At 46.4% G+C, this 26,703-nt stretch overlaps 1 protein-coding gene across 6 annotated transcripts in view; it reads right to left on the bottom strand.

Annotated features, from left to right (window-relative positions):
* The window catches only part of ABCA1 (ATP binding cassette subfamily A member 1), a 119,018-nt gene that overhangs the window by 11,718 nt on the left and 80,597 nt on the right, over positions 1 to 26,703 (bottom strand). For 4 of the 6 annotated variants that reach the window (XM_045195077.2, XM_045195076.2, XM_045195079.2 and 1 more), the window contains 23 exons: positions 26,549 to 26,662; positions 25,509 to 25,680; positions 24,363 to 24,494; positions 23,412 to 23,554; positions 23,066 to 23,203; positions 21,960 to 22,180; positions 20,573 to 20,651; positions 19,611 to 19,813; positions 18,448 to 18,496; positions 18,145 to 18,258; positions 16,926 to 17,074; positions 15,141 to 15,265; positions 13,813 to 13,911; positions 11,098 to 11,287; positions 9,957 to 10,051; positions 8,921 to 8,953; positions 7,830 to 7,935; positions 6,950 to 7,024; positions 6,315 to 6,484; positions 4,864 to 5,041; positions 2,710 to 2,825; positions 2,456 to 2,600; positions 807 to 930 (listed from right to left, as the gene is read on the bottom strand). In XM_045195077.2, coding sequence (XP_045051012.2) covers positions 807 to 930; positions 2,456 to 2,600; positions 2,710 to 2,825; positions 4,864 to 5,041; positions 6,315 to 6,484; positions 6,950 to 7,024; positions 7,830 to 7,935; positions 8,921 to 8,953; positions 9,957 to 10,051; positions 11,098 to 11,287; positions 13,813 to 13,911; positions 15,141 to 15,265; positions 16,926 to 17,074; positions 18,145 to 18,258; positions 18,448 to 18,496; positions 19,611 to 19,813; positions 20,573 to 20,651; positions 21,960 to 22,180; positions 23,066 to 23,203; positions 23,412 to 23,554; positions 24,363 to 24,494; positions 25,509 to 25,680; positions 26,549 to 26,662 — 2,970 coding nt within the window. Of the gene's footprint in view, positions 1 to 806; positions 931 to 2,455; positions 2,601 to 2,709; positions 2,826 to 4,863; positions 5,042 to 6,314; positions 6,485 to 6,949; positions 7,025 to 7,829; positions 7,936 to 8,920; positions 8,954 to 9,956; positions 10,052 to 11,097; positions 11,288 to 13,812; positions 13,912 to 15,140; positions 15,266 to 16,925; positions 17,075 to 18,144; positions 18,259 to 18,447; positions 18,497 to 19,610; positions 19,814 to 20,572; positions 20,652 to 20,678; positions 20,752 to 21,959; positions 22,181 to 23,065; positions 23,204 to 23,411; positions 23,555 to 24,362; positions 24,495 to 25,508; positions 25,681 to 26,548; positions 26,663 to 26,703 lie in introns of all 6 variants that reach the window. The other 2 variants (XM_053922100.1, XM_071221278.1) reach the window with 1 other exon arrangement.

Genomic DNA, 26,703 nt, shown 5'->3' with positions numbered 1-26,703 from the left:
ATGTCTCCTTTTTAGTGAGACGCCAAGATCCTTGGTAAAAAGGCAACAGTCCAGGGTAATTTTTAGTGTCGGTATTTTAACAAATTATAAGTTTCACTAAGATTAGAGAGCACTTTAAAAACATGCACCATCAGTAGCATGTAATTTAACCCAGTGACTCAATCAAATCACCTGGTTTTATGTAAATATTTTTTTAAATTCCTTATGCATCTCCTTTGTACCTCCAAATTAAAAAAAAAAAAAAAAAAGCTTCTGCCCTATGTCCCTTAAATAACAACGCCCATCGAACTTATACGAGCCAGTGGATAAAGAGCAGTAATGTGGCCACAGGAGAAATACTTCTAGAGACTATGAGGGTTGAAAGCTGCAGTAAATTACCTTTTACAGACTATGTGAAAGATAATATATGGCCACATCTGCAGACCCATGATTTTCCTAATGAGCCAAGGTCTGCATCTTTCCTTCTGATTCTCCAGCCTGTGTCTAACTCTCAAAGCTGTGGTTTGACTTTTGCAATGACCTTGACTTTCCCAACCACTGGCATTCGACACTGGATTCAAGATAAAGGTGGTATTTTCCTTACCACCAAAACTGCCCTCTCTCTTTTCTCACTGCTGTCCTGGGCACAAATGGCTTTGTCACAGGACCCATGCCACAACCAGCTATGTTGTCATCAGCCCTATCAGTCGAGGGGAGGCCTGTGCCCAGTCACAGGCCTCTTTGCAAAACAAAGGCCAGGGTGGCAAGGCCCATGCAAACTGCCATCTCAACTGAAACCATCCCCGCCCACCACTGCTGTCACTCACCAAACCTTTCCAGGGCATCGGCCATTGCCTGGTTTTTCACCATGTCAATGAGCCCCCGTCCCAGGCAAAAATGTGGGAAGATCAAGAACACAGACTTCAGGATATCATTGATGTTATTCAGCTTCTGAAAAAAAGTAAGGCAGAGGGAGGCTGAATGTCATTCGTGGTTGAAGCTAAAAATGTATCAAAGTCTGAGGTATGGGAGTGGAGAGAAATATGTGATACCCTGAGGTCAAGCTGAACCTTTGAATTCAGATACCAGTAAAATAGCAGCAGCCATAACTGATAATACATAACATATTAAAAATTTTTCTCTTTAGAAAATCTGGAATGATACTATGAATATGGAGGAATAGGAGCAAAGTTATACACATGGTTATGTTTAACCACAAGCAAATCCATCAAAACATCTGCTTAACATTGTAAAAGCAAATTGCTCCTGTCTGGGTCAATATTTCAGTTTCAGGGTTTTGTGGAAATTTAAGTAATTCTTAAATATATTGAGCCAGCAGTATCCAAATATCCAACAACTGAGTAGGTTGCTATATGCCAGATGCACCATGCTAGGGCACCATGCTAGAGCAAAGGTTAACAGGAAATAGTCTCCATTCTGAGGGACAGTGGCATGGACACAGGAGATTACGACACAACTGCGTATGTGTTGTATGGAGGCATGAACTGAGGGCTCTGGGAGGCCAGGGGAAAGGGAGAGCACCTCCCAGAGGGCAGGAAAGGAAAGCTTCCCATTCGAGATCAACCTTAAAGGGTCAGACACTAGCAGACCTGTGACAGAGGAAGGGCATTGGAGCCAGGCCTACAGGAGTGTGGTGGGTTTAAGGGACAAGTCAGCTGAAGATTGCAGCCTCTTGGGAAAGGAGGGTTATGACGGGAACAGGCCAGGAAAGGCTGTGCCCCTCCAGAAGGCCTCATGTGCCAAGTTAAGGTGTTTGGACCAAGGCAATGACAACAGGAATGGACAGGGCCACTTGCTCAGGAGATCTGTAACTGCAAGAATTGACAAGGAGACCAGTGGCGTGTGGGAAATAAACAAAAGCAAAGCATGTAAGACGACTCAGATGCTGCAGCGTGCGGGGCTGGGTGGATGGGAATGCACCCGGGAGAATGGGACAGGGAAGGCAGGAGAAATGTTAGGTTCTGAGGGAAAGGATAATTAGGACATGTCGAGTCTGGGGTACCTGTAAATTACCAAAACAGAGCTATGCACTAGGCAAGTGAGAAAGTGAGACTGCAGTTCAAAGGACTCATCAGGGCTAATGGCATAGAGCTGGGAGAGAACAACATCAGACACCAAGAGAGGTGGTGGGAAGAGCCTCCGCAATGAATGGCGCCACCCAGAGATGGCATCAGAAATAGAAAGCAAAGATGGCAGATGAAAAAATATCGGAAAAGCAACATTTACACAGAGAGAAGTCAAACAGAACTTGTCCAAGGAAACAGGAAGGTTTGATTGATGACATATAAGGGAAAGAGGGAGAGAGATACTACACAAACCCGAGGAAGAGAGAATCGGAAAAAGGACTGAGCGGTGAGTGGTGTCAGTCCCGCAGACAATGGGTGTAAGGTCATGATTAAACCCTGTCCTCGCCGACGCTCCTCCCAGCCGGAGCCGCTGTTCCTGCAGAACTCACGTTGTCGGTGAAGAGCTCCAGCACGAACGTGGCCACACTGCCGTTGATCCCGATGAACAGGTTCACGCTGGTCAGGACCACGTAGGCGGTGCTGGGGATCTTGAACACGAAGGAGGCTGGGTACATGAGAGGTGTGATCGACCACCTGGTGAGGCACAAAGACAAATGTCCACTGGGGGTCCCCGGCCTTCCCTCTGACATTGGGCACCACCACGTGCCTCCCCCACTGACATCACCACCCGGAGGCGCCTTACCCATACAGCAACAGTAGGAGGGCCAGCACAGGCAGGTTGGTGGAGGACACATAGGACTTCTGCTGGAAGCAGATGAAGATGATAATGACCAGCGTGGCGGGGACCACATAGTTGCACTAAAAGTGAAACAAGGAAACAAGGTTCACCCCTACATCAAAGACACAACACCTCCCAAGTCTTCACCCTCGTCGGACAGGAAAGGGCAGATAAACATATTGGAGCATAACTTTGAATTAATGAAGCCACATAAAGTATTAATCAATATACCGGACAATACGTTTTGACAAGTGTTTTACCCTTGGCTGGTTTTATAAACTGAATGCCCTTTCTGTCTCTCCCAACAGCTGAGCCAAGGTGTCACGCTCAGTAAACTTACTGAACGATGGATTCCCACTCAGAGACATTTCAATTTCACAGACAGCAAATAAGCTTTCATTATTCTTCCCGAAGATGACTGTGTCTGTTTCATCATTAATGCAATATTATAGTCTGCCCAAGTTCAATCTCATGTGTAATCTATTTATGAGGTAAGTGCTTATAACATGAATGTCAGAACTGTTCCATCACACTCAGAATAATTTTAAAGTCTGTCCTGACCGAGTGTCAAGAATTAAAAGGCACAAATAGGGAGCATTTGAGATCTTGCTCCACAGCGTATATCATCGGTTTGGCTGAAATAAAGTCTCATACAAACTCTCTAAAAATATAAATTGTAAAAAAGTACACAAGTAAAGACCTGAGCATAAGACAATTCTGAGAATTCGCTGCTGGCAGAACAAAGCACAGGTGGGGACGTGACAGTGAGTTTGTCAGCTGTGAGAAGGATCTGCAGCTTCAGACCACAGGGCCCTGCTGCTGTCTCATCCTGCTCCATGTGTGCATCAACAACTCAGACGAAGACATGATTATAGTGAACTTCAGAGGCTCTGAAGCATGGGAGGGACAGATATCAGAAGGATAAGTGACATTCCTGCATTAGGGATTTGATCTTTCATCTCTGAATATCCTATGCCTGGCAGAAGCAGACACATAGGGGGCATGTGTTTACTGAATGAAGTAATTATTGAATCAAGATAAAAGCAAATGGACACGAACAAAATGCAGTTTAACAGGGATAAATATAACATTTATGCTCAAAAAAGTCAACTGCATTAGGAAAGAGTGAAAGAGACCCATTTACCTGTCAAAGACAGATTTTAGTTCACTACCAAATTGCCAACAAGACAGGGCTACTTCCTGGGCTGAGTAACAGAAGTACAAGATAAAGATCAGCTCCCTCTAGACTGGTAGCCACTCAGACCGCAGCCTGAGTACAAGGTTAATCCTGGGCTTTGCTCTTCAAAAGGGACATTAACAATACAGAGCACCGCCATACAAAGGCACTCACATCCGAAGAGTGGCACATCTGAGAGGCTCGTGCAAATCAGCACAGGCACCATCATCATCATCACCATCATCACTCATCATCATCACTCACATGTGTACTGTGCTCCAGAGAACACAAAATGTGGTCTCATATATCATCTTATCCGGGGAAGACTTAGGTTAAATTGAAAGCTGCCTTCAAATATCTGAGGGGCTATCCAGCGGGAGAAGAATGAAATTTGCTCTGTACGGCTTACAATTAATGGAATTCACAGGGAGATACATTTCAGCTCCGTTGTACAAAAATTAGAACTTCAGGATTCTTGGAAGTTCTCCATATTGGTCTGAACAAAAGCAATACCTTTTAGCTGCCATGAAAACTTATTTGCAATAGATGAATAAGCTTCTGGTAAAATGGGTCGTGTTTTCAAATGAATGATGGATTTCCTAGTGAGACAAAGAACAGCCTGACTCTGCAGGTTAAAACCTATCCGACAAGCTTAAGTCTTCCACTTCAACGTTTTTTGAAAAGTTCTCCATTAGGAAATTAGCTAGTGGTGTAGTATTAATTGCAGTCAGTGTGGATGGATGTTTTTTCTCTCTGGTGTGAGATCAGCTCTGTACTTAATACCATGTTTGGTGACGTGAATGTATACAACTGTCTCCATCTTTTCCCTTCTCATTCATCTTCAGACTGGCTATCTCACTTCTGTAAGAGCCCCTGGCTCTTGCACCCGATCCACAGCCCGGACGGAGGTGTACACGGCAGCAGCAGGCCGGCGCTCTTACCATGTCCCAGACAAAATTGGACAGCCAGTAGATGACGGGCTTCACTCCACTGATGAACTGCAGGTGCTTTGCTTTGCTGACCCGCTCCTGGATCAGGAACACAACGAAGCTGGCAGGAACGAAGGACATCGCAAAGATAACACAGATGGACACGAGGACATCCACCGATGTGGTCATCCTGGAAACAGAAAAGGCAATGAGGATATGAGGGGCCCCTAATGCGACTGAGGACTCAATCAGGGCGAGACACACACACACACACACACACCCATGCGAAGCACAGCCCAGGGAAAAATAACCTGTTCACCAAATACGTTTTTTTCAGGATTAGAGATTATTATTTTCAAGTAAAAAGAAAATAAAACAACCCCCCCCCCAAATCTGATGATTCAAATGCAAAACTGACTCAATGAGGTTATAAAAAGTCCACTGTCATAATGAAGCGATTACAGAAGTCTGAGAGTGGCTTGATGGCATTCACTTTGCCCCATTGCTCTTGACCTTGTAAGAGCGGTAAGTTGTAAATGTTTACACACAAAAGACGAGTGTAGCTTGAAAACTCAATAAAGCAGAAATATCAGTGTGAAACTACTCAAAGGAGTCCATTTCTGTAAGTAAATTTGAAAACGCCAGCATGTGGCATATCAACCTAACACATACAATCTAACACATCTATCAGATGGTTATAAGAACAGTTTTATAAGCCCAATAATAAGGTTTAGCATAAACTACATATATAATTCTCATAAGTTTGGTATAAAGATCCCAGTGACATATACTGAGATTTTATACAAGTTAAGCAAAAGTAATAACGGCACCATGCCCCATATACAGGAAAGGGACCCAACATGTGTTGAATGCCAACTATGTACCAAGTGCTAGAGTTGGCAATGCACACGAATTGCCTGCCTCATTTGACACCATACATCCAGAAAGTTTAGAAACCAGGTTCAACCCAGATCTTCATGATTCCAAAGGCTATCTACACTTTGCCTATCTCATATTGGCTTTAACTATGCACACCCACGTGCACACACACCACACACAATTCCAGACTTAAAAACACAAGCTGATAAAAATATGTTTCGCCAAGTTTAAAACCAGTGGTGTAAAAACAAACAAAACTGATTTTTTTTATTAAACATGTATTGATGGTGAGTTAAAATATTTTTAGGATTTTATTAGCAATTTAACTTTCCTTATATGAATTCCCCAAATGCAATGGTTTTTACATATTCGAACCATTTATCTACTGCACTTTAATCCCTGCCAGCCGATTCCTAAACTGATCACTTTCTGTCCAGAGCCGGGACCAAGCCAGACACACCATAATGTCAGTGTTTCCCCAGCTGTCACTCTACCAGCAGCTTCCTGGTGCCTTCCGCCACTCCGCGATCACCCCAAACACCCTCTCCCGCCCGCCTGATCCGTTCAGACATAGCTACACTTACAGAGCCACTTCCGAGAGCTGCTGCTTGGTGAGATTCAGGGGGTGATTGAAAGCAGTAATCCCGTACTGGCGAGGGTTTGCTCCTTTCTGCAGGTTGGCCCGCAGAATGGCGTTGTTGATGACATTCAGGAAAGAGCTGACTGCGTGCCACCCCTTGTTATTGAACCACACCTGAAATAAAACAAGTAATGTTTCCAAATCCTGCTCCTCAGGTGGGCGCGCACACACACAAAAAATGCCTATAAACTCCAGAAACTCCAATCACACACCAAGCCAACACGTTATGGTCAGAGAACACGGCAAAGTGATAACAGCAACAAGGATGAACTGAGCAGCGTGCCTGGGTCTCTTTAACTTGTTTAATCTTCACCACAGCTTTGGGAGAGAGCCATGAGTACTGTCTCCATTTTAGAGATTAGGAAACTGAGGCTTAGAAGATTAAGTCATTTGGCCAAAGTCTCAATAGTTTATCTGCTGTGCCCGGTGGCAAAGCAATTCTCTTAATCATTGTGCTGTACGTCCTCACTGGTAAACCTACTAGGCTGCTCTCTTCTGTCCCAACGGTTGGCTGCAAAGGACTTCAGGGACCGTAAGGATTATTGTTCATCGAGCAGCTCCTAGAACAAAACGCTTTACCTTAACGTTGTTTTTTGTGTCCAGTCCTTTCATGAAACTGCCCAAGCTGCTGAGAAACCGATCTGAAGAACTGTCCTGTGAACAACAGAAACCTGCCTCAGTCGAGATGGTTCACGAGAACAGCACAACCCTGGGGAGGGCACCACGACTTCCTTGTTCATGAAGGGGAACTCTGAAGCCACTGAGAAGCAAGAGACCAGAAGTCTATAGCACCGATGTTGCCATGAGTCTTGAAGGAATCACAGGGCTCCCCTGTGGCTCAAAGTCCCAAGACACCAGCGTCTCTCTATAACTGGGTGGTGAAGATTCTTCCAAACGCTCCCCTGGCATCATCCTAAGACCTAAGACTACACCCAGTGTGCAGATGTGTCAGACTCATGGGGTCGGTGCCTCCAGAGCAGAGATACAGACTCTGGGAACATCACTCCTGTCTGTGATCCCAGCGTCCACGTCATCTGACCCCTCACCTCTTACAAAAATAGGAAATTACAGATACAGAGAAATGGTCACTGTGCATTGGGCCCTAAAAGCTGATGAAAACATAAAGAAAATGATTGATTTCTTGTTTAACCAGTGACTGTTTTTAAAAAGTATGCTTTATGCTCAGTTTATTTACCTATTGGCTAAATTCATAAATTTAAGTTACTGTGAGAGATTTTCAACCTCCGCATTTGTTTTGGGTCTACACTATCAGATGTCAAGTGTTCGCTGAGTCCTAGCTCGGTCTTGGCTGGCACAATACACTATGAGCCAGTGATGACTTTGTACTCACAAGTCTTAAAACAATAAGGTGTTGGGTGATCGGGTTTACCTGCCAACTGCTCCCATGCACCAGCAACTCTGGGCCCATTTCTGACATGTCTTGGGATAGATACTGTACCTTGGCCAGATTCAAGATTTTCTTTATCTGCTTGATGGCATCATTAACTTCTTGACTTGAAGGAAGTGACTGAGAATTTCTGGCACCCAGGGAGAACCCGCCGTACCTGGAAGGACAGTCTGACATTAAAACACAGACAGCACAGTACCCAGTATAACTTGGGTGTATACAGACCCCACCTGGCTGTATACACACTTCATGTAGATGAATTGCTTATTCAAAGCAGGGCCGAAGTTAGACTCAGGGAAAGTTACAACCTGACCTTCTCTAATGGATTGGACAGCCTCTTTCTTTACCTTTATGGTTCCTGCCCACGTAGGAAGGATCTGAGACTGGTTATAGACAGAAAAAATGGCCATTCATATCCAGGAAGCTTCTCCCACCCTGGTTATTCAGGCCTGAACTTGGGCCTCAAGGCAAGCAAACAGGAAGTCAGAACAAGTAGTGCGGGACACCGACAAGAGAGGCTTGAGGGGGTTTATTAGAAGCTGGCCTTGACTCTTTCCTGTCATGAGAACAACTATGGGAGCCCCAGTCTGCTCTGCTAAGAGTTCTGTGGATCCTGAACCTCGGGAAGAAGGCAAAGAGGAAGAATGGAAAGCAGTGCCAAAGAGCCAAGTTGTGAGACAGCCACATACAGTGTCCCATTTTCGATAAGATGTTCATTCTCTAAGGATATTTCCTTCTTTTCTTCCCTGGTCCCACCTGTTCCTTCAAAACCCAGAGGCATAAGTGGGTTGAAATGCAGTGAAACTATATGGTTTCGATGCCTCTGATGCCATTCAAGAGGACCCCTGGAAATCGGATTTGGGGGCAAAGTGCAGTTAGCATGCGTATTCCTTTCACAGCACTGTGCCTCCTGTTAAATCACTGGAGACTCATGGAAACTTCTGAGTCTCCTCAAGGAGATCAGGATGCCAACCTTTCAAATGCCTCTGAAGTGGCAGCTGGGCACTGAGCAGAAATACTAAGGGCAACACAATCCCGATACTAACAGCTTCCCGGGATCCAAGACACCTGCATCAACATCCGCCTCCCACACTGCAGGATTCCAGAGAAAGCAAAGGAAAGCACAGAAGGAGGTCACTTACCTAAACTCATTCACCCAGATCTTGTTCTTCAAGCTGCAGAAGCCAAAGACAAAGCAAAAATCAGTTCAAAGAAACATTGATTCTTTGGGGCAGAAATAAACCTATGATCGGCTGGTGGTGTAGGTGGTGTAGGAAAGAAGCCCTAATTGGCATGCTGTTTCTTCTCCCATTCTTAAAAACTTATGTATATGAAAATTGTGCCTCAGATTAAACCAATTCAGAAACCAATTTATAGACAAAGATGTGATCAAACTAGAAACTTTTTAAATTCAAAGAAATACATCAGTTATGGATGGCACATGGAAAGGTAATGCCTCTTTCTTAGAAACGCACAGTAACTGTCATTCAAGTATACCCTTGTCATTTAAAGTCACTGAGAACTCCCGAGAAGCCCAACTAACCAAATCCATGGGAAGGAAAGCAGAGCAAACATGTTCTGTGCATCAGCGAACTATTTAACATTAAGCCCCAATGCCCAGGGAGCTACATGGCTCTTTCCAAGGCTCCACAGCCAAGGTTCTCATGCTTTCCATCCATGAGAGGTATTCATATACCGTATTTTGCCATGTATAATGCGCACCCATGTTTTCTGTGCACATTATACGTGGGATTAGTATACCCGTGGTATGTAATCATTATACCCATGTATAGTACTCATCCTTATTTTTCCCCTCAAAAATTTGGGCACATTATACACAGCCAAATACGGTATATCATTCATTTAATCCTCACAACAGACCCATAAGAGCAATGTTACTTTCACATTTTATACAAACTAAGGCTTTAAAAGGATAACAGGCTACCCCTGGTCAAAGAGCTAGTAAGTGGCAGGATTAGAATTTGAATCCAGATTTCTTTTCATTCTGGAACCAGGCAGACTCGATCTTAAAGCTGACAACTGAATGTCCATAACAGCTCTCACTTGTCATCAGGCCAAAATCTGATGTTTCCCCCGCTACACAGTCTACTATTTTTAGGTCTCACATTCCTCTGATCAGCAATGATAAGGCAAAGACCAAGTTTAGTAAATAATGACCTTTTGGCTATGATCTGCACGTAGGTCTTCACCAGATAATCCGAAATGTTTCTTCCCGTCAGGTTCTGAAGGACGTCCTCAGTGTTCTGCTTTCTCTGTTATCACAGGAAAACCAAGCACACGTGTTTTTATGGGCCAGAATTGAGACAGAAAGCAAATCCAAGGACTACCCTGACACATGTCCCTCAAACATGTACCAGTGTGACCAGACCCTGCTCACAAGGCCCAGGCACCACCAAAGCACGGTTCACTCTGCCCTTGGCTCTGGCCATATACTTAAGCCAAGCCAAGAAGTTCCCCAGGAAATTATTCTGGACAACTCAACAATGGACTGTACGAGATGGTTCTTCAGAGTCACAACAGGTTTTTAGGGAGCAGCATCATGGACTATGCTTTGTGAATTCTTTTGTTCAATGTGTTGTGCTGAGGAATAGAGTAGCTATTATTTTAACGAACTATAAAATGATCTCTGAAAGTACAGTCTTGGATTAGTTAGCTATTGAGAGGGAACCAGAATGTAAATTCACACACACACTTAAAGTTGCTCCTCCTTGCCCTGCAACCTGGCTGCTGACAAAGCAGCAGAGAGCTATCACGAGCAAGCCTCATCCTGAAACTGTTGTCAGAAAAAAATGACTCCGAACTACATCCCACACTCAGACAGACGCTCAGAGAATTTGCCAGCATTGATAAGACCCACAGAACTATCATGGGCCAGCCTCCCTAATTCAGAGGTGAGGAGACAGGCCCAGGTCTCAGAGTGGCCTGTCCCAGGTCACCAGCACATTGGTGGCAGAGCCTGGGATGAAGCTGCATCTGTCACAGTCTGTCCTGCGACACCACCAGTCTGGGAGAGGCCACAGTGTGTCTTCCACAGCCCACTGATCCAGGATGTAGTGTCCTGATTTTAACTCAAACAAGTAACCCAGGCTAACTTTTCAAAATAAAGAAACAGGATAAGCTCCCTCAGATATAGGAACAACGTGGTTGAAGCCCCTCCCCTCAAAACTCACATGTTTTTCCCTATGACAAGAATTTAAGATCAAGACTAATAAAAGACCCTCCTGATGTGCCACCCATTCCTTCCTCCCTAGCCCACTCTGCACCCTGTCTGCTCACTTACACCTTGTGAGGGACTCACCTGTGGAGGAGGCAGCCCCCCGGCCCCCAGGGGACACACGGGCAGCATCTTCTTGATTTTGTCATTGCTACACTCGCAGGTGGGGGAGGGGTTCTCCATCGTCCAGTTCCCATTCTGGAAGAGGTCCACAATGGTCTGAGGAACGGGGGCAGTGGTCCACTCCTCCTCCCCTACCAAGCAGGGCCTGTCTCTGCAAAAGGTGACAGCAAGGGTAGAGTCACCGGAAAAGGCTCTGGCCTTTCCTCTTGCCTCCAGAGCATGGGATCCACCAATATCAACTGCAGACATGCTTCTACCCGCTCACTGTCTGATTATTTGATCTCTCCATAGACTTGTAAGTGCAAACTCACTTCACACATAAGAAAAATGGAATGAAAAGAGGGCCTAAATGCTCATGTCCTGAACTCAAGTCCAACCAATCCACCAGCATTCAATCACTCACCCATGTGTTCACTCCATAATATTCACTGAGCATCAGCTCTAATGCCAGAGACTCTTCGGCATATCTCAGATATGAGTGAACAAGATAAAGTCCCCACCTTCATGGAGTTGGTGTTCCCATCAGAGTTAGATAACAATTAAATAACATAATCGTAGATGGCCAAAAATGAAGCAAAATAAAGGCAGAGTGAGTGGTAAGAAAGGAGCCACTGGAAGAAGTGATATACTTTGTCCAAAACATAAACAATGAGGGAGAATAGCCAGGCAGACATTTGGAGGGGAAGAACATTACAAGCAGAAGCAACAAGAAGTGCAGGTGCAAAGGCCCTGAGTTTTATGTCTAAGGAACAACAGGAAGCAAGCAGGGTGGCTGGAACGTGACAAGCCATGAGGAAGAGGAGGAGGCAGAAGCCAGATGACATAGGCCTGGGAAGGAGTCTCAATTTTATGATTAATGTGCTGATAATCTGGTAGAGAATGTCAAGATTCACTTTACGTTTCAAAGCAAGTAGAGAATTTGGGTTGAATGGGGCTGAGAGCCATTGGTGCCTGAAGAGCTTGTTCGTGCACCAGCCCCCAGGTGACAAAAGACAAAGCTTTTATGCCTGACTTGAGCTCTGAATTACTGTGAGATCATCAAGTCCCTTGCCTTCTCACTGCTTATTTTCTCCACCAGTAAAAGCATAGAATGAATCAACAAAGAGTATAGTATAGAATGAATATCAAGTAGAGAATGAATCAACAAGTCATTTCTAGTATCTCTTCCAGTCCCCAAGTTCTACAATTTAAAGCAGAGCCACAGTCTTTACATTATTCTTGTAGCAAATGAACAGTTTCATGGATTGAGCTCTAGTTCTCTGTAAAGTGCCCCAATGCAATGGAAGCTTCTAAGACATGCTGCCCTCCTAAATCTCACATTCTAAAACCTTCACAAAATGATTGGCTGAAAGCAAGTTAAATGCCACAGGGAAATGTCCCCGTCAAACTTCCCTTTGTGCCACTACTTTCTGAAAAACCAGAAAGTCTCCAGAGTGGGACCCCTACATCCAACTGCCCTGAACACATGTTCAGCGGTGCTCAGCCTTGAGGCTGGGAGCCCTCTGGTGCCAGGGTCCTGGGGGGCTGGCATTAGTCTAGGCGTCCACACTGTTCGGCTGGCATGTGATGAATCCGTCTAACTCCACTTCATCTCGTCTCATTCTTCAGTCTCGCCTACAAAACTTCCACATGGAATCTCATCAAAAGTCTTAAAAAATCCAGACAGGATGTCTCCTTGTCCTTCTCCACTTAAGTCATCTTGTCCTTTAGGAACTGATATTGGCTGCTAGGATTTACCACCCATTAAATATTAAGTACTAACAAACATTCAGTAAGTATCCAATTAATAAGAGATAAGTGCATAATAGCTGTCCATTCAGAAATCTGCTCCACAACCTTGCATACACAGGTTCCATGCGCACGGGTCTGGGACTCTGGCGGGGGCAATATCTTCCCTTTAAAACTTGAAATTTGTTGGCCCTTTCCCAATATGTCTGCACCTTCCCACACTTTCCTTAACTCCTCCATTTGGGGTTAACAACCTCAACTGCAAATTCTACCTGAGCCTGGAAATTTGGACCTCCCTCTACCATCGTTGGGCTCTCCCTGGAGCTCACCTCTCTCCATTGTCTTTACTCACAGAAATCTCTTGGATATACCTTCCCTGCATACCTGTTTCGTCTATGGGTATTCAACTAAATTTATTTATACACTGCCTCCTTTTTTTTTTTTTTTAAAGGATCTTGAAGGAGAATACAATAAAAATATGTAACTCTAAAAGAAGAAAATGTCTACTTTTATAAAAAACAAACTACATCATCTTTTCAGGCTGCTAAAGTAAAGAAGCTGGTAAGCAAAACTCCAAGTTATATAATGGCAGCCTATCTCTGCACTGAGGTAGAGGGTTTGCGGGGGAAGGGAAGAAGGGAAAAGCATCTGTTCAGTGAGTATAAAGTGCTATTTAAATTAAGCACTAATTTCTAAAGCAGGAAACAAGCATCTACAGCACCTTGCCTTGCAGGATGTAAGAATACTCTCCTAGTGTGTTACCTTTGTTTCTAGATGGTCTTATTAGATTACTGTATCAGCTTTTTAAACATAAAAAATGGTTTGAAGGGCAAATGATGGCAGTCACAGTGTGGTATACAACTGACAAAGGCAGTGTATCCGAGACCAAACCGGGCAACAAGCACGAGAAGCCAGTGGGGAGGGTACCATCGCAGAAGTGGTACTCACGGGATTGGGTTTCCTTCCATGCAGCGCGTCCCGAAGCCGGGCTCTCTGGTGAGGGCGTTCAAGAGTTCCTGGGTGCCCGTGTCCTCGGGAGCATCATTACTGTGGGTACACGAGAGGCAACCAGCTCAGCAAGTCATTAAAACCATAAATTTGGAGGAGGAAAACTTTTTTAAAAAATAAATGCTTTATTAAGTACTTCCTGTGGGCCCAGCTCAAAACAGAAATGAATAAAACAGAGCCCACCCACAAGGAGCTCAGATTCAGACCATCTATTTGGTATCACGTTGACATACAGCACCCCAAAGTAGAGCTGTGTAGTAAGTTATACGTACGGAGGTGTGTGTGCATGTGTATACACACACTTACATACAATGGCATACATATTTTAACATGAACTAAATGAATTCATTAAGGATAAGTATTTCAAAAATACTTTCACACTGCCCATTAGGCACACGCAACCAGGATGTCATTCCAGGGGAGGGCAGGCCGATTTTATTGGCTGCATGTTTGCGTGATCACTGGAACACGCAGACAGTACAGGGCTCAGGTTACAAACACAAAGCAAGCCCACAGGGCACAGCCCTGGGCACTTCGGGGTCAGCATCTGGGAAAGGAAAGAATGAAGTGAACCTGCACTAAATAGGAAGGAAAGGTTGGGTTAGAGAAACAGACTGATTCACATGTTTATGTATTATTTTTCTGTGCGCTTGTTGTTTAGCTTCTCTTTTACATCACTGAAACACTTCCCAGACCTAAAGGTCCACAAATACTACCAGACTGAAGAAAACTCCTGGGCAACGAGATGAAAAAATTCCTTTGTCCTTTTGTTTGATGGACTGGATTCCTATAGAGGAGCTGCTATTTTTGTCTAACACACACACGTCAGCTAACATCTACAACTTAAAAGACTAGATAATAAATACACAGATTGTACGGTGCAAAAAATAAGAATGTTGACAGTGTCTGGAAGCCTTGTGTTAAGCCACAAAATCCAGATATATTATAGCTCAACTATAGATTTTTTTTCTTTTTTGCAAGGGCAGGCTATTTACATAAAACACATATGCCTGTCCCTGACACCACCAGTACAAAGAGGAGGAAAGGAGCTCAAATGCGGCAACAGAAGACGGGCCTATTCCTTCAGGTTTGTTCCCTGATGTTCTTAGCACATAATATTGGTTTGTGTGCAGGCTTCAGCCCCAGCTGGTAAAATCCACTCCACTGTGTGATTTCTGAGTCCCCTTTCCATTGGCTCTCAGCATAGCAAACGCCCTTGGTTTGCCAGAGCTCTCCTCTTTCCTTGGGCATAGAAGGCAAATACATACCTGACAAATGTGTACTGTTCGTTGTACATCCAGGGCTGAAGTTCCAGGCTGGGGTACTTGCCAAAGGGGGGCACAATCAAGCTGAACACCAGGGCAATGCAGACAAACACAGCTGGCAGGACGATCTATAGTCAGGGGAGAAGGGGAAGGGAAATTGTAGAAAGTTAGAAAGGCAGCCGTGGGACAATCCCCTATCAGTCCAGCCAGCCTCCCAGACCAGCCTGCACGCAGAGGAGGAGTAAAAGGCCCGTGGCCAAACTCCACCAAGGCACTATTAGCAGGTTGGAGGCATGGAGCCTGAAAATTAAACCTCTTCCCTCCAGGGCATTTCTGGAAGCTGGATGCACAAGGCCAGAGGCTATGGCCACCTGGCAGAGGCACCCAGCTGAGAGTGAACATCAGTCACATGTCAGAGTGATCTGGAACATTGGGTCGTGCCCTCTTCCCCTTGAAAATCTGAGAAAGGCCACCCTGGGCCGTGAACCCAGCTCAGCTCAGAGGAAGGCTGAGAGAACAAGCCCTGGACTAGGAGCCAGAGCATGTGAGCTTGGTTCTGTCTCTGTAAGTCACTTCCAGTTTTCTCATTTATAATCTGTAGCCTGAGATGAGCTGACCCATTCAGATATTATAATGTGATAAAACCACTCTACAGCAACATCTCCATTGAAAGGGAATAGCTGCCCTTGTCTCCCCCATGGCCTCAAAAGGTATAGTTACCTACATCCTTATCAAACCACCTCAAACTTTACACTCCTACCTTCTCTGAAAACGATTACTTATACATACTTTATAAGTAAACTCTAAGCTCTCTCCACTTAATTCCTAAGATATTTATCCTTAAAAAACTTAAAAGATTTAAATTATACCCCTGGTTCTAATGTTCTGGGTTTCAATAATGAAAATTATCACTGAATGATTAACTCAATGGAAAAGTACCATTAAGAGAAATTTCTTATTTAATGATCATTGCAACCCTAAGTAGTAGTATCATTTTCGCCAATCAGCAAAGAAGGTAGCTGAGGCGCAGAGAGACTAAGTACCTTGTCCCAGTTTGCACAGCCAATAAGTAGCAGAACCAGAACTCAAATCCAGGTCTTTCTGCCCCAAGTTCATACTCTTTGCATTGCCCACACAGTCTGCAGGGAAGAACCTCTGCAGTTTCTTTCTCTGCACCTCCTGATTTTCTGGAGAGGAATAGTTGTTCCCCTTCTCACCTAGTGAGCTAGCGTGCAAACACTGACATGCAGGCAATATGGTGATGAGTCTTCTCTGTCAATATTTTCTGACTTCTCTGGTTATCTTTATCAGTTTGCAGTTAAACCTCATTTAGAGAAAAATCAAGTTTCCAATATGTTGACATGCCAAGTGCATCTGACATGTCCAATATGTTGACATGTCAAGTGCATTTTCAAGTTATGAAAGTTTAATTTTCCCAGCCAGTTTTTCCAAACTTAGTCCTCATTCTGCTGTCCTCTACCATAAATACACACACACAGCAATTACTAATGTGAGGTCCACTCCAAGTACTTTCTCATTTTAATTTTCATAACAACTATATGTCACAGGTACTATTATATCCCCATTTTACAGATGAGGAGATCAAAGCACGGAGAGGTAACTTGCCAGCAGCTATATGAGCGGCAAGACACAGCACTGGGACTGAAATACAGACAGCCAGCCTCCAGCATCCATCTCATAACCCTGATGCCATCGTGCCTGGTGGGTCACTGGTCAGGAAGCCTGCAGCCCACCACTGAGCCCTTGGCCTGGAACAGCACTTCTCACCTGGGCAAAGAATCCCTTCCGACTCCGTCTGGCGATCAGCAGCCTCTTCCACAAAAGGGCCACAAACTGTTGCTGTGTGAGTTTCCAGCCCTTCACCTGGTAGGAGCCTTTGCCATCCATCCCACTGAGCAGGTCTGTTTCTCTGGATTCTGCAAGAAGCCAACACTGAAGGTCACCTACCATCTTAAGCACTTTGACATCACCGTGCTCTCCCTCCGGCATCTTCAGCACCATCTTGGAGGCTGAGGTTGAAGGTAAAAGTATCTCAGGAGTCAAGGGCTTTCACATCCAAGAAAATGTTAGGTCCGCAAATGTGCACCCTCAGCAGACTCTGCCTTCCAGCCCTTGTCTGATGAATACAGAAAATGCAGGTGCCTTGAGACAACTGAAGAGACGTGTCCACACTCAACCGAGTGTTACATCCAGTCATTCAGAGGAATCAAGTCATCCTCAATTCCTTATGGAATGTTCTATGAAACAGACCATGTACACGGGCTGACACACTTGAGAACATGCAATGATGATTTACCTCCCATCTATTATACTTGGGGTAAAAGGTGGACACACTCAAGTAATCTAGGTATAGACAGTGTATGCAGTCAGGGAGAACAGGCGAGCCACACCCCCACATGAGCAGGGTGAGCCAGAAAGGTTTCCATTCCTAAAAATCTACTACAGAAATCCTCATCTTAAACAAACGATTCCTAGCGGTAGGGCTTTGATATCTTACCAGTATTGGCTTCGTTTTTTGCCTCCCTTTCTCCATCCCAAACACACACGGAGACGCACGCATCCAAAATATCTAAGCCTAGGGTACAGTTAAGTCTATATGCGAATTCACCACTCCATGGCTCTTTCAAAATCATCCAGCCTTTCAAAGAATATTTAGTCAACAATTAAACACCTAATGTATGCAAGAAACTGGGGCTCTAACAGAAAAGATAATAATCAGGTTCTGAGGACTGAGGGACTGTTCTCCGATGTGTATCTAGAGAGAAATCTCAGCGCAGGGAAGTCAGCTATGCGGACAGGCTTTCAGGTTTGACTGCATGCACGACACTAGGAAAGGGAAAGCCGCTTTTCTCATTTTCTCACTTCCCTTTGGACCCTGCAGGCATCTATCACTCTGGTTCAAGGCCACCAAAAGGTAACACCAGAGAAGAACGTAAGAGAGAAAGTCGCTTTCAAGTGATGGAACGCAGACCTTGCCCAAACGGACCTGGGTCTATGTCGGAATCATTCGTGTCAACAGCGTCGTCTTCAGTGAACGGGCGAAGGCAGCTCTGCTTGTCCCCGAAGACGCGTCTGTTTCGTCTCGCTGGCAAAGTGCCGTCTGCAGGCAAGGGGAAGAATTCCCACATTTTCTTTTATTTATAACAAAATAAACTCTCCACATTGTAACAAACTTGTACGCTAAGAATAAGGATGGAATAAAACAATTCGAAGGTAAAGGCCTAACACCAATGAGCTAAGACAGCCTGCAGGAAGCACAGCCCAGAGCATGCAGCCCCTGGAGGTTTACCTGAGGTCTCAGCATCCACCCCGCTCTCTTCAGCCACTTTGAGAAATATCTGAAAAATATGAGTAATCGAGAACATTATAAGCATCATGTTATGATAGCAGTCAGCACCGCTGTGATTATTGCATTATTAGATGGTATGCTAGGCCCTAAAGACAAAAAGTAGAAGCTTCATTTATTATAACCACTTTGTCAAGAGTCACTTGGGAGAGAAGCTGTATTTTTTTTTTTTTAACCAAACAACATATCCTCAGTGATGAGACTACCAATCCAGACAATCATTTTCACACTAACGCTACAGCATCAGGACGACCTCAGCAGCAGACGCTTGTTCTGAACCTACAGAAAATGAGCCAGTGGCTTCTTCCAGGTGCACGACCCCCAATCTCTGAGTGGGCTAGCACCGCGATACACTGCCCGGGGCAGGACAAGCAGGAGATGATGGTGCCCCATCACCGGAAATGTGCTGGCAGGGGTTCAAAGATCAGAAGAGAATCTGAACTAGACCAGTGATTTCCAGACTCTGATCTACAGCCCACTGCCTGGGAAGCACGCAACAAAAGCACTGACTTGGAGGCCTTACCTCCAGAAATTCTTCAGAGACCCTGGAGCAAAGCGTTGGAATTTTTATTGTCAATAATATCCAGGACTGATACTGCTGCACAGTCAAGCCTGGGGACCACTGAGCCAGACAACTTTTCTATCCCTTCCAGCCCTCAAGGCCTGTGATATTATGTCTCTAAAGGGAGGTGCTGCTGCACAGTAAAGAGAACATGGGCTCTGAAGCCCTAATTCAAATCCCAGCTCGGCATCCCTGAGTGTCCAGTTTCTCATCTTGTTATGAGGATTAGTATGTTACCATGATTTTTTTAAAAAAGACACCAGGCTTAGCACTTGACACAGATAGATATTCCACAAATGCCAGCCATCTCCTATTCGTGGCCACAACACAGTCACACCAGGGAGCAATCCTAATACGTCTTTCCTACTATCTCCCAATACAACCTTAAAGGGTTAACCGGGACCAACATTACCCAGATGCCAAAGACCTGAGGACTCAATGGCCAGTTCCATGGGAATCCTGTTTCCAGTGGAAATGTAGGCTGCATGTCCGGCCTCCAGACTGCTGGCCCTGCTATATTCTGACAACCGGTCACTGAATTTACCTCTTCCAGGGTAGTCTCCGAGATGCCGTAACTAGAGATGCCCAGGTCTGAAAGCCGGTCATCAATCTCATGGAAGAGTTCCACGAAGGCTCCCTCTTTGGCAGCTTCATAGGGCAGCACGTAGGTCAGCTCATGCCCAATGTCTTCTACCAGCCGGGCCTCCGCCACATGCTTCTGGATGAGGCTGGAGATGGCGGACACATCTGTAGGGACCCAAGCACAAAGACGGCTCAGCCAGCTCAGCAGCGCCACATGCAGGGCCAGCCAGTCCCTGCCTCTCCTTTTGCCCACTCCTCAGAAGCCCACTGGCCATACACTATGCCTGTCTCAGACACGTAAGTCACTCCACAAGTTCATCTCTGGCCCGAGCTCCTGGGGACAAGGACTCTGGCTTTGTATCACCAGAACCAGGTACACTACAAGTTGAAAGCTGGTAAGTATTGCCTGTACTCTAGGATTCTTCAATAGAAAACTTGACTAAACAAACTTTAAATGATTCTTCCCCCTTCCCTAACCTTTAAAGAAGTCTCCGTTTAGTTACCTCAGTAGAAGGTTAACCAAACAGTTCATGGATAGAGAAGTCTTCCTGGAAAAGGTCGGCTTCTAGGACTGGGCAGAGATGACCGTGGTAACAGTTCCTGTCCCATTTATGCTACTGGTGACACTGGCTTCCTACACATACCTCCAGAGCAAAACCCAGCAGACTACTCCTGACCTCCTGGGCTCTCACCCTCCTTAGATCCTAAGCCCTAGTCCCTCCCTAAGCTCCATATCCCAGGTCTCCAGTGTCCAGCCAGATGCATCCCTCTAAGGGATCTCCTCAACCCTAATCATCTCAGCCCTCTGGGACACTGCCTGTCAGTTCCCAGGCCAAGCCCCAGGCTTCCCAGCAAGCGTTAAGCCAACCTGCCACCGAGCTGCACCCTCTCCCACAGCCGCCCAGCCCCAGCCCCACAGCAAACCTTGAGTCAGCGCCACCAGCCTCTGCACCTCTCCTCCTCTGCCTCCACTCTGCCCAGCTGGGGGGAGCTCAGGCACCACCTGAATAAGAAACCCCAGAATCCTTACCGATGGTCAGCGTGTCACTTTCATGGTCGCTGCCCAGGCCAGCATCAGAACTGCTCTGAGAAACACTGTCCTCCTGATGGCAAAGAAGGAGGTGAGAATGGGTCAGGGACCAAGCAAGGCACAGCCACCACCACCTTTGCCAGGAAGGGCTTCTGAGAGGCTCTGTTGTGTGAGACCTAGAGCATAAGGCTTCTCCAGAGAGGCATGCAATGGGACAGCTTCACTTCCTGGAGCGGGAAGTCGGCAAGCAGAGCTAACAGAACTGCGGCCTGCCCCTGACCACTCTACGCGTGCATTCATTGACCGTCTGAGGCACGGGATTTACCTGGCTAGCTGTCTAGTTCAGTGCTTCTGAAGCTTTCATGGGCATCTCATCACCAGGGCCCCTTGCTAAAAAGCAGATTCTGAGGCAGGTTTGAGTTGGGCCCAAGTTTCTGCATTTCTGACAAGGTCCCAAGGGATCCCCAATGTGGCTGGTCCTCAGAACACACTTGGGGTAACCAGGTACTAGTGAAAAGGTAAATAAGAGATCTGGAGTTCAAGATTTCGGATGTGAACAGTTTAGGTACCACTGGTTTCAACACACAAATAAATCTCAGGCGTGGACTGTGGAACAGAGGAAAACATACCTGGTCCCACCTACATTATTTACCTGCCGAGTGAACTGGAATAAACTTAGCAAATCACTGCAAGACTCACACCCCTCATCTGGGACAGTAATTACAGTACCTTCTTCCCAGGGTTACTCTTCTGCACTTTGAGATGATATTTAAAAAAAAAAAATGTGTAAGTAACAACAAATGCTACAAAGAATTAATTATTATCATTATTTTCTTTTCTGTCCAGAGTCTGCTAGAGTGAGTGCCTGGCATGAAATCCGTGCTCAATAAATGTCTGCTGCTTTGCAGTTTAAAAGGTAAAGTCAATGACATTTCAAGGTAATGAGCAGAAACAGCAGGGCATCCTGCAGCCAAGGCTCTTAACTCTTAACAAGTCTCCTCTCTCCAGCATAATAAAGTCCTCTAAGGACCTTCTCCATCACTCCTCCTCTGGGCTGCCACAGGAACAAGCAAATGGGATTCAACAGAGCTAGCAGGATGGGAACAGAAGTCTCCTGAGCTTTCCACATGTGCGGTCTGGTGTGATTCCATAGGGACCACAGCGCAGAGAGATGGTGGCGTCCATGTGGCAGAGAGGGGAACAGGTAGACTGGCCACTCACAGCCAGCAAGTCCTGATTCCCCCGCCCCAGCACCAGCCCAGCGCAGAGACTGCAACTCACCTTTTTCAGGTATGATACAGTGCTGCTGCTGTTTCGGCAGGAACTGAGGGAGGATTCCACATCCTTCTTGACCAGGGTCAGGTAGTAGCCTGTTCCCAGCTGGTTCTTCAGAAACAGGGAAGAGCCCACACAGCACAGCTTCCCGTGGGAAATGATGGCAATCCTGTCACCCAGGATGTCTGCTTCATCCATGTGGTGTGTGGAGAGGATGATGGTGCGGCCTGCCGGGCACAAACACAAGGACACGGGGCAGGTGAGACCTGTGAACTCTCACCGACGACAGCGGCTTGAACTGAAGACATGCTAGCAGGAGCAAGCACGGGAGAAGGGCCCGGAATCCTGCGTGGCCATGACCCCTACAATGGCAAAGCTGTGAGTGAGTACAGTTACTGCATCCTCATAAAAATAAAAACAGGAATATTTGGGAACTACTACCTACCAGGCAGTGCGCTAAGTGGTCTACACACATTCTCCCTTAACAGAATCCTCTATGAGGTCGGCACTACTATGAAGAAACTGCGAAGAGTTAAATGACTTTTCCTAGGTCCCGGGGCCAGCCACAGCTGGCTCCAAAGCCCGTAAGCCTCATCCTGTTACCATAAGGTGGTAAACCGTACCTACCTTCTGCGTCTCCAAGCAGACTGCCAATCATGGTGCTCCTCACCTCCCCGACCCACTCATTTACTCTCAACAAACATGAATTGAATGCACCCTGTTGGGGGCCGAGATGAACAAAGGCTCAGCCTGTGCTCTGGGGACCCTCAGTCTGTAGGGGACATGGTTATAAGACACACGGGTAAGTTCTTTGCTATAGATGGTGCTGGGGGCTGGAGGGAGCCCTGAGATGACCTTTATCCCCGTTTCCCTTCTCCTTGCAGGCCCCTAGGTAATGAGGCATAAACTTTAAGCACCTGATAAACCAGGACTCCCACCTCCACTCGGGGGTGACACAGAGCTTTAAGGAAACGAGTTCTGCATTTTCTCTGAGAAGCAATTCTGTTGTTCCAGCAAGAACATCCACTAACTATTGCCATACTTCTCAGGCCTCTCCCTCCCTCCCTCCATCCCTCCCAGCCCATGACACAGAACAAATACACATCATTTACCTTGTCGATATTTCAGCAGGAGCTCCCATATTCCCCGGCGGGAGTAAGGATCCACGCCGGCTGTGGGCTCATCCAGAATGACAACCTTGGATCCGCCAACAAAGGCCAAGGCCACAGACAGTTTTCTCTGCATTCCACCTGTAAGGAAGAGAGAGGGAGGCTAAGGACAAGCACTACACAATGAGTTAAAGTAGAAGTGGTGAGAGAAGAATGGAGGCACCCAGACCATCTGGGGACAGGCCAGGAACTGACCCCCTCCCAACAGGGGACCCTGGGGCAGCTTTGTTTGGCGGGTGTGTGTGTAGGAGAGGGAGAGAGGGGAGGGGAAGGCAGCTCTGAGCCTCACCTGAAAGCTGACTTGTTTTGCTTTTCAGTTTGCTGGGTGGCAAACCAACATCCAGGGCCATCTGTTCCATCTCCGCTTTCACAGTCTTCTCTGGGAGCCCTTTCAGGCGGGCGTAGAACCAGATGTGTTCTTCGACAGTCAGCCTGGGAACAGAGGGGCAGGTCAGTGCTGGGCCCTGCAGGACGTACCGGAATACAGTGCCTCCTGATCCAGGAGAAAAGAGAATGGGCACATTTTTCCTTCTCCACCCTTTCTAACTTAATCAACTTCTGAGAAATAATTGTCAGGAAGGATTCCAGGGAGAACAGCAGTAAGCAACCAGACGAGCTGCTTCAAAAGGCAAAGCTGAGATGCAACAGGTCGCTTCCAACCTTTCTGAGCAGGGCATCAAGCAACTGTGGGTCCTCAAAGAGCCCTCAACTGAGAAGCTGGTTCTGCATTAACCGGGAGCAGCCTCCCTGAACTTCAAAAGATCTCAGAAGCCGGGAGAAGGGAGACATACCCTGTGGAGATAATGAGCTTGAGCTGCTCACTTTACACTGAAGGAAATTGGGGCTCAGAAGGACAAAAGTCCTTGGCCAAGGTTACAGAGCTCAGGTATTTCTCTGCCCCACCCTGAGGGCCGCTGAGGGCCCTTACTTGCTGATGGAGCAAGCTGGCACCAGGGAGGGGTGAGGCAGGAGAAAGGATGGGCCACCTGACCCTCCTGAAGGACAGTAATGGAGAGCATCACTTCCCAAGCCCACATCCACTGGCTGGACAGATGCAACCTCTCCCATCCAACAGTTACCTCCTCCTTTTCCTAAAATCGGAGGATAACTAGGTCTCAAAGTGTCCAGGGGAAGCCTGCTACAACCAAAGAATATAAAACACTTAAGTCCTACTCTGCCACGGCTCTGAACACACACGTCCAGAGAGGTCATGCTCCTCAGTGTGCCTGCTGGTACTCACATATCAAACAGCACGTTGTGCTGGGGACAGACTCCCAGGTTCTGCCGGATGGTACTCATCTCAGTGCGAATGTCCTTCCCCAGGATGTAGGCAGTGCCCGAGGTGGGAGGGAACAGCCCCGTCAGGATGGACCTGAGGACAAAAGTTTTAAAGCACAGGAGTCAGTGTTAACCCTGCCTCCCCAGAAATGCTCCATTCCAGGCACACAGCCCCCCAGAGCAGAGGCATCAAGCCTCCCAACCCATCCCATTCCCTCCTACTAGATTCAGACACCCCCACAAAGCAAAAAAGCCTTTGCTTTAGCAAATAACTAGGAGTGGGCCCATGTGCTGAAAATGACCATCTCAGTGTGAGCATTGTTAAGTGAATTCCAAGTTGCAGTGGAAAGTACACTTTAAGGCACACATTTTGTATGCGTAAGATCATGTCCACATAAAACGGATAAATAATAAGAAATTATTCAAAAAGAAAAAGCACTTTGTTTGGGTTAAGTGGTAGGACTTTTGTACGCCTTTTTAAGATTTTCTGCAATGTTCATAATGTGTTGGTTTTTCATTAAAAAAAAAAAAGAGAAAATAGGAAAATAGGGTCACCCCCCCAACAACAAAACCTTTGCAACAGTTGAGGGACCACATGGAGAGCCACTGAGGCTAATTCTGGTATTTCTCTAACCCGCACACCCTTCTGAAGCTGCCCACCACAAGGTCCTTGTAGGTCCCAGGGAAGACAATCCTATAGCCAGCTGCCCAGACACAGAGTTCCTGGAAATCACTACCTCCCTCCAACACGTCTAACCTTTCTTTCCACATCCTGGCCTCACTGTTCTGAGCAAATCAGCTCCACAGAAGAACCCTTCTCAGAGCTGCCTCAGGTTCGGGTTCTGACAACACTCCCAAATTCTGAGATCTGAATGGGAATGGTCACAAAAAGATCCCCAAGACTATTTCAGGTGGAATGAATAATATATAGCAAAAACCAGTCTTTGGAAAGCACTGGCATGATTAGATAATAGTTTTACACTCTTCAACTCCTCACGTGTTCGGCCCTCACCCTGGTGACCAACACAATGTTCTTAGGTTTGAAAGTCTAACTGTCCTACAGAGCCTTCCTGAGGCTGAATCTGAGAGAGCTGCACCCTCTTCTTACATGGTGGTGGTCTTCCCGGCTCCGTTGTGGCCCAGGAAGGAAGTGATCTGGCCCTCATAGAAGTTCAGGGTCAGGCCATCGACAGCCACCTTCATGCCATCTCGGTACACCTTCATCAGGCTCTGAATGGACACACCCAGTTTCAGGTGGGTGGGCTCCTCCTCCATGCAGACTGAGAGAGGAAAGAAAACAGGAATGAACCCACAGAAGGCAATGACGAGCGGAGTGTGAAGACACAGCAGCTGTGTACTTTCAGGCCTGTTCTCGCTCCCTGGCTACTTCAGGTTTTCATGAAGGAAGGCAGGCTAGAAATACAGCGATGGGCAGAAGTAGGTTAATAATAATAAATAACACAATAATTAATAAATAAGTAATAATATAAGAATAAACTGCTTTGCGTACTCACAACCACAAACCTACTTTTGCCCCACCTGTATTTATTTAGGGCCTATTTGGGCACTGGCGCTGGTGATGAGAATGCAATGATACAGAAGGATTCAGAAGGGAGACTTATTAGCTACTGAAGAAGCCACAGTGAAAACAAAGAGGGGATTCCCCTCCAAGAACCTGAGCAAAGAGTCCAGGAGGCAGAGCCTTTCCTGAACCACAGGTCCAAGGCCAGGAGAGGGTTAGGGCTCTGGGCAGTGAAGGGTGAGAACATCAAGAAGCACAGGCTGAGCTCGGTGGCCGCCACCTGGTGGCAGCCTACACCGGTTCTGCATCTACGACCACGGACAAGGCAGGCCAAGGTTATCGTTCCACAATCACAGTTTTCTTTATCTCTTCCTTCCAGCTATTAGGATAGCATGAAAACTGGGGATGAGAGGCGGGGAGGGGGAAGTCTACAGTCACTTTTCAAGAAGCCCAGAAAACAAAGAAAACATCCCTCCGGGACACAGATGGTGACTCCTTGATAAGCCAACAGCACTGTACCCAACAGCATGGGGGAATCTGCAGTGAGCCACCGCATGTAGTTGCCCTGTCCCTGCAGTGGTTTTAGACTCTTGCCCCCAACAATCAGAGGGGGCAGCAGCACTTACTTTCAGACACTCCCTTCTGGCTGGAACCGGGATGGCTCTTCGCATCACTTTCCTCGCCTAACCAGTAGGACTTGGTGCAAGGGAAATACCAGGGCCTGGGAATTCCATACTGGCCTGAAAGCAAAGCACATGTATGAATCAAGCTCGTCCACTTT

This window comes from Desmodus rotundus, chromosome 1 (genome assembly GCF_022682495.2).
Source record: "Desmodus rotundus isolate HL8 chromosome 1, HLdesRot8A.1, whole genome shotgun sequence".
Taxonomy (NCBI): domain Eukaryota; kingdom Metazoa; phylum Chordata; class Mammalia; order Chiroptera; family Phyllostomidae; genus Desmodus; species Desmodus rotundus.
The sequence above is the reverse complement of the archived record's forward strand: the minus strand, read 5'-3'. Positions and strand labels throughout refer to the sequence as shown.